The sequence below is a fragment of the Salvelinus fontinalis genome, chromosome 38, assembly GCF_029448725.1.
Source record: "Salvelinus fontinalis isolate EN_2023a chromosome 38, ASM2944872v1, whole genome shotgun sequence".
Classification (NCBI taxonomy): Eukaryota; Metazoa; Chordata; class Actinopteri; order Salmoniformes; family Salmonidae; genus Salvelinus; species Salvelinus fontinalis.
The window spans coordinates 3123091-3137842 of record NC_074702.1 but is presented as its reverse complement, the minus strand read 5'-3'; the positions used below and the strand labels follow the sequence as shown (position 1 = coordinate 3137842).

Here is a 14752-nt window from a genome sequence, read left to right as displayed (position 1 = left end):
ACAGCCTGGCATCAAGTTTACTGTGAAGCCATCACAGCCTGGCATCAAGTTCACCTAGGCCCTCTCTACCCTAACCATCCTGGTTCACTGTGAGGCCCTCTCTACCCTAACCATCCTGGTTCACTGTGAGGCCCTCTCTACCCTAACCGTCCTGGTTCACTGTGAGGCCCTCTCTACCCTAACCGTCCTGGTTCACTGTGAGGCCCTCTCTACCCTAACCGTCCTGGTTCACTGTGAGGCCCTCTCTACCCTACCATCCTGGTTCACTGTGAGGCCCTCTCTACCCTAACCGTCCTGGTTCACTGTGAGGCCCTCTCTACCCTAACCGTCCTGGTTCACTGTGAGGCCCTCTCTACCCTAACCGTCCTGGTTCACTGTGAGGCCCTCTCTACCCTAACCGTCCTGGTTCACTGTGAGGCCCTCTCTACCCTAACTATCCTGTAGACCAATGTTTCTTCATCCTGGGCCGTAGTTGTTGCCCTGGGCCGTAGTTGTTGCCCTGGGCCGTAGTTGTTGCCCTGGGCCGTAGTTGTTGCCCTGGGCCGTAGTTGTTGCCCTGGGCCGTAGTTGTTGCCCTGGGCCGTAGTTGTTGCCCTGGGCCGTAGTTGTTGCTGTAGCACTACACTCCTGATTCCATCTATGATGACGTGGTTATTGAAGTGTGTAGTACAAGGCCAACAACAGAAACGTGGTTATTGAAGTGTGTAGTACAAGGCCAACAACAGAAACGTGGTTATTGAAGTGTGTAGTATAAGGCCAACAACAGAAACGTGGTTATTGAAGTGTGTAGTACAAGGCCAACAACAGAAACGTGGTTATTGAAGTGTGTAGTACAAGGCCAACAACAGAAACATGGTTATTGAAGTGTGTAGTATAAGGCCAACAACAGAAACGTGGTTATTGAAGTGTGTAGTACAAGGCCAACAACAGAAACGTGGTTATTGAAGTGTGTAGTGCAAGGCCAACAATAGAAACGTGAACATCTATGGCTCCCCAGGATCTAGTGACTTATTGAAGTGACCAGACTGGTTTTCAGTGGTGGTTATTGCTCTTAAAGGGACATTACACTTTTTAAAGTTTGTCAGATGTTTTTAGACGACCTCACAATGAGTCTGTGGCGACGTATGGGTTATGAGTCTGTGGCGACGTATGGGTTATGAGTCTGTGACGACGTATGGGTTATGAGTCTGTGGCGACGTATGGGTTATGAGTCTGTGGCGACGTATGGGTTATGAGTCTGTGGCGACGTATGGGTTATGAGTCTGTGGCGACGTATGGGTTATGAGTCTGTGGCGACGTATGGGTTATGAGTCTGTGGCGACGTATGGGTTATGAGTCTGTGGCGACGTATGGGTTATGAGTCTGTGGCGACGTATGGGTTATGAGTCTGTGGCGACGTATGGGTTATGAGTCTGTGGCGACGTATGGGTTATGAGTCTGTGGCGACGTATGGGTTATGAGTCTGTGGCGACGTATGGGTTATGAGTCTGTGGCGACGTATGGGTTATGAGTCTGTGGCGACGTATGGGTTATGAGTCTGTGGCGACGTATGGGTTATGAGCCTGTGGCGACGTATGGGTTATGAGCCTGTGGCGACGTATGGGTTAAGAGCCTGTGGCGACGTATGGGTTAAGAGCCTGTGGCGACGTATGGGTTAAGAGCCTGTGGCGACGTATGGGTTAAGAGCCTGTGGCGACGTATGGGTTAAGAGCCTGTGGCGACGTATGGGTTAAGAGCCTGTGGCGACGTATGGGTTAAGAGCCTGTGGCGACGTATGGGTTATGTAGCTCTGGCTATATGCCTCACATCTTAATAGAGTGAAATATACAATCTGCCCTCTGTCTCTCTCGCCCCCCCCCCAGATCCCACTATCAGGCTATGGAGGGACCAGCAACATTATTCTGGAAGACCACAGGAAGCGGTCAGACGGCTACGTGGCTATGCTAATGGGTGTGGCAGCAGGCCAGGTCTCCAAGCTGTGTGTCTGTGTGAGAAACACAGGGTCCAGGGCTGCCTTCATTAAGGCTGTTCCCTACTCTGACCTACACACACGCTCTGTCATGGACTCCTCTGGCATCAGCCTCTCTCCGTCGCAGTTCGTCCTGAAGGAGAGGACCCAGGAGGTAGGTCACATGACTTGTTTCTGCATGTGGTCAGAAAGGAGGTTCTGGTTTGAACTGGACTTCCTGTCTGGAGAGATGTTTATATCATTAATGTTCTCTGGAAGGTTTAGTTATACATTTTTGATTACCTTGGATACTTCCCTTGACATCTTTCTGCTTGACAACATTACGTTTTCCATTTGAATATATGTTGAACCAGGTGTTTGTGGACTGGTAACCTTCCCTAGGCTATACTGGTAACCTTCCCTAGGCTATACTGGTAACCTTCCCTAGGCGAGACTGGTAACCTTCCCTAGGCTGGACTGGAGTCTGACACCTACCCGCCTGTTAACCTGTGGGATTCTCTACCTGGTTCTCTTTCTCCAGGTGATCACGGTTCTGATGAAGGTGACCCAGAGAGAGCAGACTCTGTGTCAGTCAGCTAATGCCGTCCTGGCCACAGTCTGTCTCTTCTGTGGAGACGAGGTCTCACGACAACAGTTCAGGAGGTGAGGACATGTTCCTCTTTTTCTTACATGGGCTAATCTGTCATTAACCTTTTAAACAGCCATCTTGTGAAGCAATATATCAAATGTATTTATATAGCCCTTCTTACATCAGCTGATATCTCAAAGTGCTGTACAGAAACCCAGCCTAAAACCCCAAACGGCAAGCAATGCAGGTGTAGAAGCACGGTGGCTAGGAAAAACTCCCTAGAAAGGCCAAAACCTAGGAAGAAATCTAGAGAGGAACGAGGCTATGAGGGGTGGCCAATCCTCTTCTGGCTATGCCGGGTGGAGATTATAACAGAACATGGGGCCAAGATGTTCAAAATGTTCATAAATGACCAGCAGGGTCAAATAATAATAATCACAGTGAACAGGTCTGGGTTCCATAGCCGCAGGCAGAACAGTTGAAACTGGAGCAGCAGCACGGCCAGGTGGACTGGGGAACAACAATAGCATTAAAGAGGCTTTGAAGAAGTTGTTCCAGGCTAGACAGAACCATTAGATCCACTACTCTCTGTTTCTGTTCTCCAGGCCCTCTAGTTTGATTTAGAACACTTTCAGGAGACTCATTTCACCACTCGCTCCATCTCTATCTCCTGTCCCCCTCAGGTTGCTGCTGTCGAAGCCTGAGGCAGGCAGGAAGATTCTGTCAGAGAACAGTCTGCTGAAAGGACTTAACTTCAACGAGAGGTTCCCGGGGGAGGAGCAGGTCTTGGAGGGTAAGGGTCGTGGGTCTTTCTAGAACAGGGGTGGGATAATGTCAATGTTTCCTTGATTAGATAGGAGCTGGGAGCGGTGTCTGGTACTTGCGAGATTTGTTAGTGACATTTTGCGGTCAGAATTGTTTGGCGAGCTACTCGTAGATCAAACTGTTGGAGACCCCTGTTCTATACACTAGGGTACCAGTGAGGATTTTCTTCTCTGGACAACTTGTTACAGCTGTTAAGTCATTCAAAAAATGTTAGTTGTGGAAGTTTCCACCAGGGGGGACTCCTGAAGTCAACATTTAATTGAATAATTCTTTATTACCAGCAAGCTGGAAAAGTTCCAACAAACTCAATGCACCAAGTAGTGCAGGTCGGTCAGGAGCTCTGCCGGGTCAGTCCCGTTAGTTCTCTTATACTGTTTACACAGACAAGTTTATATTTGCATGATTTACATCATTATTCATAATAAATTCATTATTAACTTTTGGTTCTCGTGACTGACCAATACCTCACGAGGCTTCTTCTCTCCAAGCTGAGACCTTGAAACAATGTTCTGGGCGTACTGCGAAATTGCTTGTACCAGGCACGATCAATTTATCACTCATGAACCAAGTCGAGGTGGTTATTAGAAAAGCACAAACATAAAATTTACATTTAAGATTTATACACGCATACAGTTGAAGTCAGAAGTTTATAGACACTTAGGTTGGAGTCATTAAAACTCATTTTTCAACCACTCCACAAATTTCTTGTTAACAAACTGTAGTTTTTGCAAGTTGGTTAGGACATCTACTTCGTGAATGGGACAAGTCATTTGTCCAACAATTGTTTACATATTATTTCACTTATAATTCACTGTATCACAATTCCAGTGGGTCAGAAGTTTAGATGCACTAAGTTGACTGTGCCTTTAAATAGCTCGGAAAATTCCAGAAAATGGTGTCATGTCTTTAGAAGCTTCTGATAGGCTAATTGACATTTTAGTCAATTGGAGGTATACCTGTGGATGTATTTCAAGTCCTACCTTCCAACTCAGTGCCTCTTTGCTTGACATCATGGGAAAATCAAAAGAAATCAGCCAAGACCTCAGAAAAAAAATTGTAGACCTCCACAAGTCTGGTTCAACCTTGGGAGCAATTTCCAAACGCCTGAAGGTACCGCGTTCATCTGTACAAACAATAGTACGCAAGTATAAACACCATGGGACCACGCTGCCGTCATACCGCTCAGGAAGGAGACGCGTTATTTCTACTAGAGATGAACGTACTTTGGTGTGAAAAGTGCAAATCAATCCCAGAAGACAGCAAAGGACCTTGTGAAGATGCTGGAGGAAACAGGTGCAAAGGTATCTATATCCACACTAAAACGAGTCCTATATCAATCAATCCTATAACAGTCAATCACCTGAAAGGCCGCTCAGCAAGGAAGTAGCCACTGCTCCAAAACCGTCATAAAAAAGCCAGACTACAGTTTGCAACTGCACACGGGGACAAAGATCGTACTTTTTGGAGAAATGTCCTCTGGTCTGATGAAACAAAAATACAACTGTTTGGCCATAATGACCATCGTTATGTTTGGAGGAAAAAGGGGGGTCTTGCAAGCCGAAGAACACCATCCCAACCGTGAAGCGCGGGGGTGTCAGCATCATATTGTGGGGGTGCTTTGCTGCAGGAGGGACTGGTGCACTTCACAGAATAGATGGCATCATGAGGGAGGAGAATTATGTGGATATATTGAAGCAACATCTCAAAACATCAGTCAAGAAGTTAAAGCTTGGTCGCAAAAGTGTCTTCCAAATGGACAATGACTCCAAGCACACTTCCAATGTTGTGGCAAAATGGCTTAAGGACAACAATGTCAAGGTATTGGAGTGACCATCACAAAGCCCTGACCTCAATCCTATAGAACATTTGTGGGCAGAACTGAAAAAGCGTGTGTGAGCGAAGAGGCCTACAATCCTGACTCAGTTACACCAGCTTTGTCAGGAGGAATGGGCCAAAATTCAGCCAACTTATTGTGGGAAGCTTGTGGAAGGCTACCCGAAACGTTTGACCCAAGTTAAACAATTTAAAGGCAATGCTACCAAATACTAATTGAGTGTATGTAAACTTCTGACCCACTGGGAATGTGATGAAAGAAATAAAAGCTGAAATAAATAATTCTCTCTACTATTATTCTGACTTAAAGTGGTGATAAAAAATAAAGTGGTGATCCTAACTGACCTAAGACCGGGAATTTTTACTAGGGTTAAATGTCAGGAATTGTGAAAAACTGAGTTTAAATGTATTTGGCTAATGTGTATGTAAACTTCTGACATCAACTATATGTGTGTATGTATATATTATATATATGTATGTGTGTATATAGATAGATAGTGTAATGTATGTGTGTGTGTGTGTGTATATACATGATATATATGTATGTGTGTGTATATACATGATATATATGTGTGTGTGTGTATATATATGTATGTGTATATACTTGATATATATGTATGTGTAATGTATTTGTTGGCTTGACCCACTGTTTAGCTCATGATTTCCCATGCTGTTGTCTCCAGCCTACGACCTGCCCCAGAGCCCCAACCAGGCCCATTTGCTCTATGTTTAGCTCATGATTTCCCCTGCTGTTGTCTCCAGCCTACGACCTGCCCCAGAGCCCCAACCAGGCCCAGTTGTTCTATGTTTAGCTCATGATTTCCCATGCTCTTGTCTCCAGCCTACGACCTGCCCCAGAGCCCCAACCAGGCCCAGTTGTTCTATGGGAACCTGAGTAAGGTGGTGTTGTCAGTGCTGGGCAGCACAGAGACCTTGGACTCTGGAAGGACTGACCTCCATGTCCAGCCCCCCCTAGCTGTCACCAGGAGAGGCTCGGAGGCTGACAGGTACTGGGACTGACGGGGGGGATATCATACCTTAGGAAAGAACATAATCATATGAGTGGTTTCCTGTAACACCTCATTTGGTTCCTGGAGTGTTTCTCTCTGCTTAGAACACACGGGCCGTGTTTACACAGGCAGCCCAAATCTGATCTTTTGCCAGTAATTGGGCACCCTGAGTAAATGCAGTCATGAGGGCTGTTTCCCCAGACACGGATAAAGCCTAGTGAGTCCGAGACTAGAACATTTGCTGAAAGGAGAATCTACATTTGAAAAAGCTTTTTAGTCCAGGACTACACTTCATCTGTGTCTGAGGAACTGGCCCATCATGTCTGTAACAAATCTGATCCTGGTCCTCCAAACACATTCTGTTACTTAAGGTATACTAACGGTTTGATAAAGGTTAAGGTATACTGACGGTTTGATAAAGGTTAAGGTATACTGACGGTTTGATAAAGGTATACTAACGGTATGATAAAGGTTAAGGTATACTAATGGTATGATAAAGGTATACTAACGGTATGATAAAGGTTAAGGTATACTAACGGTATGATAAAGGTTAAGGTATACTAACGGTATGATAAAGGTTAAGGTATACTAACGGTACGATAAAGGTTAAGGTATACTAACGGTATGGTTAAGGTTAAGGTATACTGACGGTATGATAAAGGTTAAGGTATACTAACGGTATGATAAAGGTTAAGGTATACTAACGGTTTGATAAAGGTTAAGGTATACTAACGGTATGATAAAGGTTAAGGTATACTAACGGTATGGTTAAGGTATACTAACGGTATGATAAAGGTTAAGGTATACTAATGGTATGATAAAGGTTAAGGTATGATAAAGGTTAAGGTATACTAACGGTTTGATAAAGGTTAAGGTATACTAACGGTATGATAAAGGTTAAGGTATACTAACGGTATGATAAAGGTTAAGGTATACTAACGGTATGATAAAGTTTAAGGTATACTAACGGTATGATAAAGGTATACTAACGGTATGATAAAGGTATACTAACGGTATGATAAAGGTTAAGGTATACTAACGGTATGATAAAGGTTAAGGTATACTGACGGTATGATAAAGGTTAAGGTATACTGACGGTATGATAAAGGTTAAGGTATACTAACGGTACGATAAAGGTTAAGGTATACTAACGGTACGATAAAGGTTAAGGTATACTAACGGTACGATAAAGGTTAAGGTATACTAACGGTATGATAAAGGTTAAGGTATACTAACGGTATGATAAAGGTTAAGGTATACTAATGGTATGATAAAGGTTAAGGTATACTAACGGTATGATAAAGGTATACTAACGGTATGATAAAGGTTAAGGTATACTAACGGTATGATAAAGGTTAAGGTATACTAACGGTATGATAAAGGTATACTAACGGTATGATAAAGGTTAAGGTATACTAACGGTATGATAAAGGTATACTAACGGTATGATAAAGGTTAAGGTATACTAACGGTATGATAAAGGTTAAGGTATACTAACGGTACGATAAAGGTATACTAACGGTATGATAAAGGTATACTAACGGTATGATAAAGGTTAAGGTATACTAACGGTATGATAAAGGTTAAGGTATACTAACGGTACGATAAAGGTTAAGGTATACTAACGGTATGGTTAAGGTTAAGGTATACTAACGGTATGATAAAGGTTAAGGTATACTAACGGTATGATAAAGGTTAAGGTATACTAACGGTATGATAAAGGTATACTAACGGTATGATAAAGGTATACTAACGGTATGATAAAGGTTAAGGTATACTGACGGTATGATAAAGGTTAAGGTATACTGACGGTATGATAAAGGTTAAGGTATACTAACGGTATGATAAAGGTTAAGGTATACTGACGGTATGATAAAGGTTAAGGTATACTGACGGTATGATAAAGGTTAAGGTATACTAACGGTATGATAAAGGTATACTGACGGTATGATAAAGGTTAAGGTATACTAACGGTATGGTTAAGGTATACTAACGGTATGATAAAGGTTAAGGTATACTGACGGTATGATAAAGGTTAAGGTATACTAACGGTATGATAAAGGTATACTAACGGTATGATAAAGGTATACTGACGGTATGATAAAGGTTAAGGTATACTGACGGTATGATAAAGGTTAAGGTATACTGACGGTATGATAAAGGTTAAGGTATACTAACAGTATGATAAAGGTATACTAGCGGTATGATAAAGGTTAAGGTATACTAACGGTATGATAAAGGTTAAGGTATACTGACGGTATGATAAAGGTTAAGGTATACTGACGGTATGATAAAGGTTAAGGTATACTGACGGTATGATAAAGGTTAAGGTATACTAACGGTATGATAAAGGTTAAGGTATACTAACGGTATGATAAAGGTTAAGGTATACTAACGGTACGATAAAGGTTAAGGTATACTAACGGTACGATAAAGGTTAAGGTATACTAACGGTACGATAAAGGTTAAGGTATACTAACGGTACGATAAAGGTTAAGGTATACTAACGGTACGATAAAGGTTAAGGTATACTAACGGTACGATAAAGGTTAAGGTATACTAACGGTACGATAAAGGTTAAGGTATACTAACGGTATGATAAAGGTTAAGGTATACTAACGGTATGATAAAGGTTAAGGTATACTAACGGTATGATAAAGGTTAAGGTATACTGACGGTATGATAAAGGTTAAGGTATACTAACGGTATGATAAAGGTTAAGGTATACTAACGGTACGATAAAGGTTAAGGTATACTAACGGTACGATAAAGGTTAAGGTATACTAACGGTACGATAAAGGTTAAGGTATACTAACGGTACGATAAAGGTTAAGGTATACTAACGGTATGATAAAGGTTAAGGTATACTAACGGTATGATAAAGGTTAAGGTATACTAACGGTATGATAAAGGTTAAGGTATACTAACGGTATGATAAAGGTTAAGGTATACTAACGGTACGATAAAGGTTAAGGTATACTAACGGTACGATAAAGGTTAAGGTATACTAACGGTATGATAAAGGTTAAGGTATACTAACAGTATGATAAAGGGATACTTTGGGATTTTGTCAATGAGGCCCTTTATTTACTTCCCCAGAGTCAGATAAACTCATGGATACCATTTTTGTTTCTTCGATCAGTTTGAAGGAATTTGCTAACTAGCGCTAGCGCAGGACTGGAAGTCTATGGGTATCTGGTAACATGCTAGCAGATACCCATAGACTTCTTGTCGTTGCACTAGCGCTAGTTAGCATTGGCTCCATACTGGACACAGATACATAAACATGTTAACCACGAGTTAATCTGACTGGGGAAGTAGATACTGGGCCTTCAGAAAGTATTCACACCCCTTTTCAACACATGTTGTCCTCTTAAAAACTGTCTGGTGGAAAGCAGACTGAACCAGGTTTTCCTCTAGGATTTTGCCTGTGATTAGCTCCATTATCCTAAAAAACTCCCCAGTCCTTAACAATGACAAGCAGCCCCATAACATGATGCAGCCACCACGATGCTTGAAAATATGAAGTGGTGTACTCAGTGTTGAATTTGCCCCAAACATCACTTTGTATTCAGGACAAAAAGTTAATTGCTTTGCCACATTTTTTTTTAGCAATATGACTTTAGCGCCTCGTTGCAAACAGGATACATGTTTTGCAGCTACCTTTTCACACGGTCAATTAGGTTTGTATTGTGGAGTAACTAGGAACTTAGTGGAGTCACTAGGAACTTAGTGGAGTCACTAGGAACTTAGTGGAGTCACTAGGAACTTAGTGGAGTCACTAGGAACTTAGTGGAGTCACTAGGAACTTAGTGGAGTCACTAGTAACTTAGTGGAGTCACTAGTAACTTAGTGGAGTCACTAGTAACTTAGTGGAGTCACTAGTAACTTAGTGGAGTCACTAGTAACTTAGTGGAGTCACTAGTAACTTAGTGGAGTCACTAGTAACTTAGTGGAGTCACTAGTAACTTAGTGGAGTCACTAGTAACTTAGTGGAGTCACTAGTAACTTAGTGGAGTCACTAGTAACTTAGTGGAGTCACTAGTAACTTAGTGGAGTCACTAGTAACTTAGTGGAGTCACTAGTAACTTAGTGGAGTCACTAGTAACTTAGTGGAGTCACTAGTAACTTAGTGGAGTCACTAGTAACTTAGTGGAGTCACTACAATGTTGTTGATCCATCCTCAGTCTTCTCCTATCACAGCCATTGAACTCTCTACCTGTTTTAAAGTCAACATTGGCCTCATGGGAAAATCCCTGAGCGGTTACCTTCTTCACCGGCAACTGAGTTAGGAAGGACGCCTGTATCTTTGTAGTGACTGTGTGTATTGATACACCATCCAAAGTGTAATGAATAACTTCACCGTGCTCAAAGGGATATTCAATGTCTGCTTTTTAAAAAAATTGACCCATCTACCGATAGGTGCCGTTTGCGAGACATTGGAAAACATCCCTTTGTGGTTGAATCTGTTTTTCACTGCTCGACTGAGGGACCTTACAAATAAATGTATGTGTGGTTTGCAGAGATGAGGTAGTCATTCAACAGTCATGTTAAACAGCATTGTTCCACACAGAGTGAGTCCATACAACTTATTATGTGACGTGTTAAAGCACATTGTTACCCCTGAACTTATTTAGGCTCCTTACCATAACAAAAGGGTTGAATACTTACTGACTAAAAGACATTTCAGCTTTTTATTTTAACGTGTAAAAAATGTCTAAACATCTCTTTGACATTATGGGGTGTTGTGTGAAGGCCAGTGACAAAAATCACAATGGTGTACATTTTAAAATCAGGCTGTTAGGCACTGTAAATGGCCTCATTGACAAAATCCCAAAGTATCCCTTTAATGGTTATATAACGTTGTAGTAGGGGTGTTATACTAACAGTATGGTGTTAATGGTTATATAACGTTGTAGTAGGGGTGTTAATGGTTATATAACGTTGTTGTAGGGGTGTTATACTAACAGTATGGTGTTAATGGTTATATAACGTTGTAGTAGGGGTGTTAATGGTTATATAACGTTGTAGTAGTGGTGTTAATGGTTATATAACGTTGTAGTAGGGGTGTTAATGGTTATATAACGTTGTAGTAGGGGTGTTACTGGTTATATAACGTTGTAGTAGGGGTGTTATACTAACAGTATGGTGTTAATGGTTATATAACGTTGTAGTAGGGGTGTTAATGGTTATATAACGTTGTAGTAGGGGTGTTATACTAACAGTATGGTGGTAATGGTTATATAACGTTGTAGTAGGGGTGTTAATGGTTATATAACGTTGTAGTAGGGGTGTTATACTAACAGTATGGTGTTAATGGTTATATAACGTTGTAGTAGGGGTGTTGATGGTTATATAATGTTGTAGTAGGGGTGTTAATGGTTTTATAACGTTGTAGTAGGGGTGTTATATAACGTTGTAGTAGGGGTGTTAATGGTTATATAACGTTGTAGTAGGGGTGTTATACTAACAGTATGGTGTTAATGGTTATATAACGTTGTAGTAGTGGTATTAATGGTTATATAACGTTGTAGTAGGGGTGTTATACTAACAGTATGGTGTTAATGGTTATATAACGTTGTAGTAGGGGTGTTATACTAACAGTATGGTGTTAATGGTTATATAACGTTGTAGTAGGGGTGTTAATGGTTATATAACGTTGTAGTAGGGGTGTTAATGGTTATATAACGTTGTAGTAGGGGTGTTATACTAACAGTATGGTGTTAATGGTTATATAACGTTGTAGTAGGGGTGTTATACTAACAGTATGGTGTTAATGGTTATATAACGTTGTAGTAGGGTGTTAATGGTTATATAACGTTGTAGTAGGGGTGTTAATGGTTATATAACGTTGTAGTAGGGGTGTTAATGGTTATATAACGTTGTAGTAGGGGTGTTAATGGTTATATAACGTTGTAGTAGTGGTGTTAATGGTTATATAACGTTGTAGTAGGGGTGTTATACTAACAGTATGGTGTTAATGGTTATATAACGTTGTAGTAGGGGTGTTGATGGTTATATAACGTTGTAGTAGTGGTGTTAATGGTTATATAACGTTGTAGTAGGGGTGTTATACTAACAGTATGGTGTTAATGGTTATATAACGTTGTAGTAGGGGTGTTAATGGTTATATAACGTTGTAGTAGGGGTGTTATACTAACAGTATGGTGTTAATGGTTATATAACGTTGTAGTAGGGGTGTTAATGGTTATATAACGTTGTAGTAGGGGTGTTAATGGTTATATAACGTTGTAGTAGGAGTGTTAATGGTTATATAACGTTGTAGTAGGGGTGTTAATGGTTATATAACGTTGTAGTAGGGGTGTTAATGGTTATATAACGTTGTAGTAGTGGTGTTAATGGTTATATAACGTTGTAGTAGGGGTGTTATACTAACAGTATGGTGTTAATGGTTATATAACGTTGTAGTAGGGGTGTTATACTAACAGTATGGTGTTAATGGTTATATAACGTTGTAGTAGTGGTGTTAATGGTTATATAACGTTGTAGTAGGGGTGTTATACTAACAGTATGGTGTTAATGGTTATATAACGTTGTAGTAGGGGTGTTAATGGTTATATAACGTTGTAGTAGTGGTGTTAATGGTTATATAACGTTGTAGTAGGGGTGTTATACTAACAGTATGGTGTTAATGGTTATATAACGTTGTAGTAGGGGTGTTATACTAACAGTATGGTGTTAATGGTTATATAACGTTGTAGTAGGGGTGTTAATGGTTATATAACGTTGTAGTAGGGGTGTTAATGGTTATATAACGTTGTAGTAGGGGTGTTATACTAACAGTATGGTGTTAATGGTTATATAACGTTGTAGTAGTGGTGTTAATGGTTATATAACGTTGTAGTAGGGGTGTTATACTAACAGTATGGTGTTAATGGTTATATAACGTTGTAGTAGGGGTGTTAATGGTTATATAACGTTGTAGTAGTGGTGTTAATGGTTATATAACGTTGTAGTAGGGTGTTAATGGTTATATAACGTTGTAGTAGGGGTGTTAATGGTTATATAACATTGTAGTAGGGGTGTTAATGGTTATATAACGTTGTAGTAGTGGTGTTAATGGTTATATAACGTTGTAGTAGTGGTGTTAATGGTTATATAACGTTGTAGTAGGGGTGTTATACTAACAGTATGGTGTTAATGGTTATATAACGTTGTAGTAGGGGTGTTAATGGTTATATAACATTGTAGTAGGGGTGTTATACTAACAGTATGGTGTTAATGGTTATATAACGTTGTAGTAGTGGTGTTATACTAACAGTATGGTGTTAATGGTTATATAACATTGTAGTAGGGGTGTTAATGGTTATATAACGTTGTAGTAGGGGTGTTAATGGTTATATAACGTTGTAGTAGGGGTGTTAATGGTTATATAACATTGTAGTAGTGGTGTTATACTAACAGTATGGTGTTAATGGTTATATAACGTTGTAGTAGGGGTGTTATACTAACAGTATGGTGTTAATGGTTATCTAACGTTGTAGTAGGGGTGTTAATGGTTATATAACGTTGTAGTAGGGGTGTTATACTAACAGTATGGTGTTAATGGTTATATAACGTTGTAGTAGGGTGTTAATGGTTATATAACATTGTAGTAGGGTGTTAATGGTTATATAACGTTGTAGTAGGGGTGTTAATGGTTATATAACGTTGTAGTAGGGGTGTTAATGGTTATATAACGTTGTAGTAGGGGTGTTATACTAACAGTATGGTGTTAATTGTTATATAACGTTGTTGTAGGGGTGTTAATGGTTATATAACGTTGTAGTAGGGGTGTTATACTAACAGTATGGTGTTAATGGTTATATAACGTTGTAGTAGTGGTGTTAATGGTTATATAACGTTGTAGTAGGGGTGTTATACTAACAGTATGGTGTTAATGGTTATATAACGTTGTAGTAGGGGTGTTATACTAACAGTATGGTGTTAATGGTTATATAACGTTGTAGTAGGGGTGTTATACTAACAGTATGGTGTTAATGGTTATATAACATTGTAGTAGGGGTGTTAATGGTTATATAACATTGTAGTAGGGGTGTTAATGGTTATATAACGTTGTAGTAGTGGTGTTAATGGTTATATAACGTTGTAGTAGGGGTGTTATACTAACATTATGGTGTTAATGGTTATATAACGTTGTAGTAGGGGTGTTAATGGTTATATAATGTTGTAGTAGGGGTGTTAATGGTTATATAACGTTGTAGTAGGGGTGTTAATGGTTATATAACGTTGTAGTAGGGGTGTTATACTAACAGTATGGTGTTAATGGTTATATAACGTTGTAGTAGGGGTGTTAATGGTTATATAACGTTGTAGTAGGGGTGTTAATGGTTATATAACGTTGTAGTAGGGGTGTTAATGGTTATATAACGTTGTAGTAGGGGTGTTAATGGTTATATAACGTTGTAGTAGGGGTGTTATACTAACAGTATGGTGTTAATGGTTATATAACGTTGTAGTGGTGGTGTTAATGGTTATATAACGTTGTAGTAGGGGTGTTATACTAACAGTATGGTGTTAATGGTT

At 40.1% G+C, this 14752-nt stretch overlaps 1 protein-coding gene across 8 annotated transcripts in view; it reads left to right on the top strand.

The window, feature by feature from the left end:
• The window catches only part of LOC129837541 (nucleoporin SEH1-like), a 168329-nt gene that overhangs the window by 132300 nt on the left and 21277 nt on the right, over positions 1-14752 (top strand). For all 8 annotated transcript variants that reach the window (XM_055903815.1, XM_055903814.1, XM_055903813.1 and 5 more), the window contains 4 exons: positions 1863-2123; positions 2490-2611; positions 3221-3330; positions 6037-6202. In XM_055903815.1, coding sequence (XP_055759790.1) covers positions 1863-2123; positions 2490-2611; positions 3221-3330; positions 6037-6202 — 659 coding nt within the window. The remainder of the gene's footprint in view (positions 1-1862; positions 2124-2489; positions 2612-3220; positions 3331-6036; positions 6203-14752) is intronic.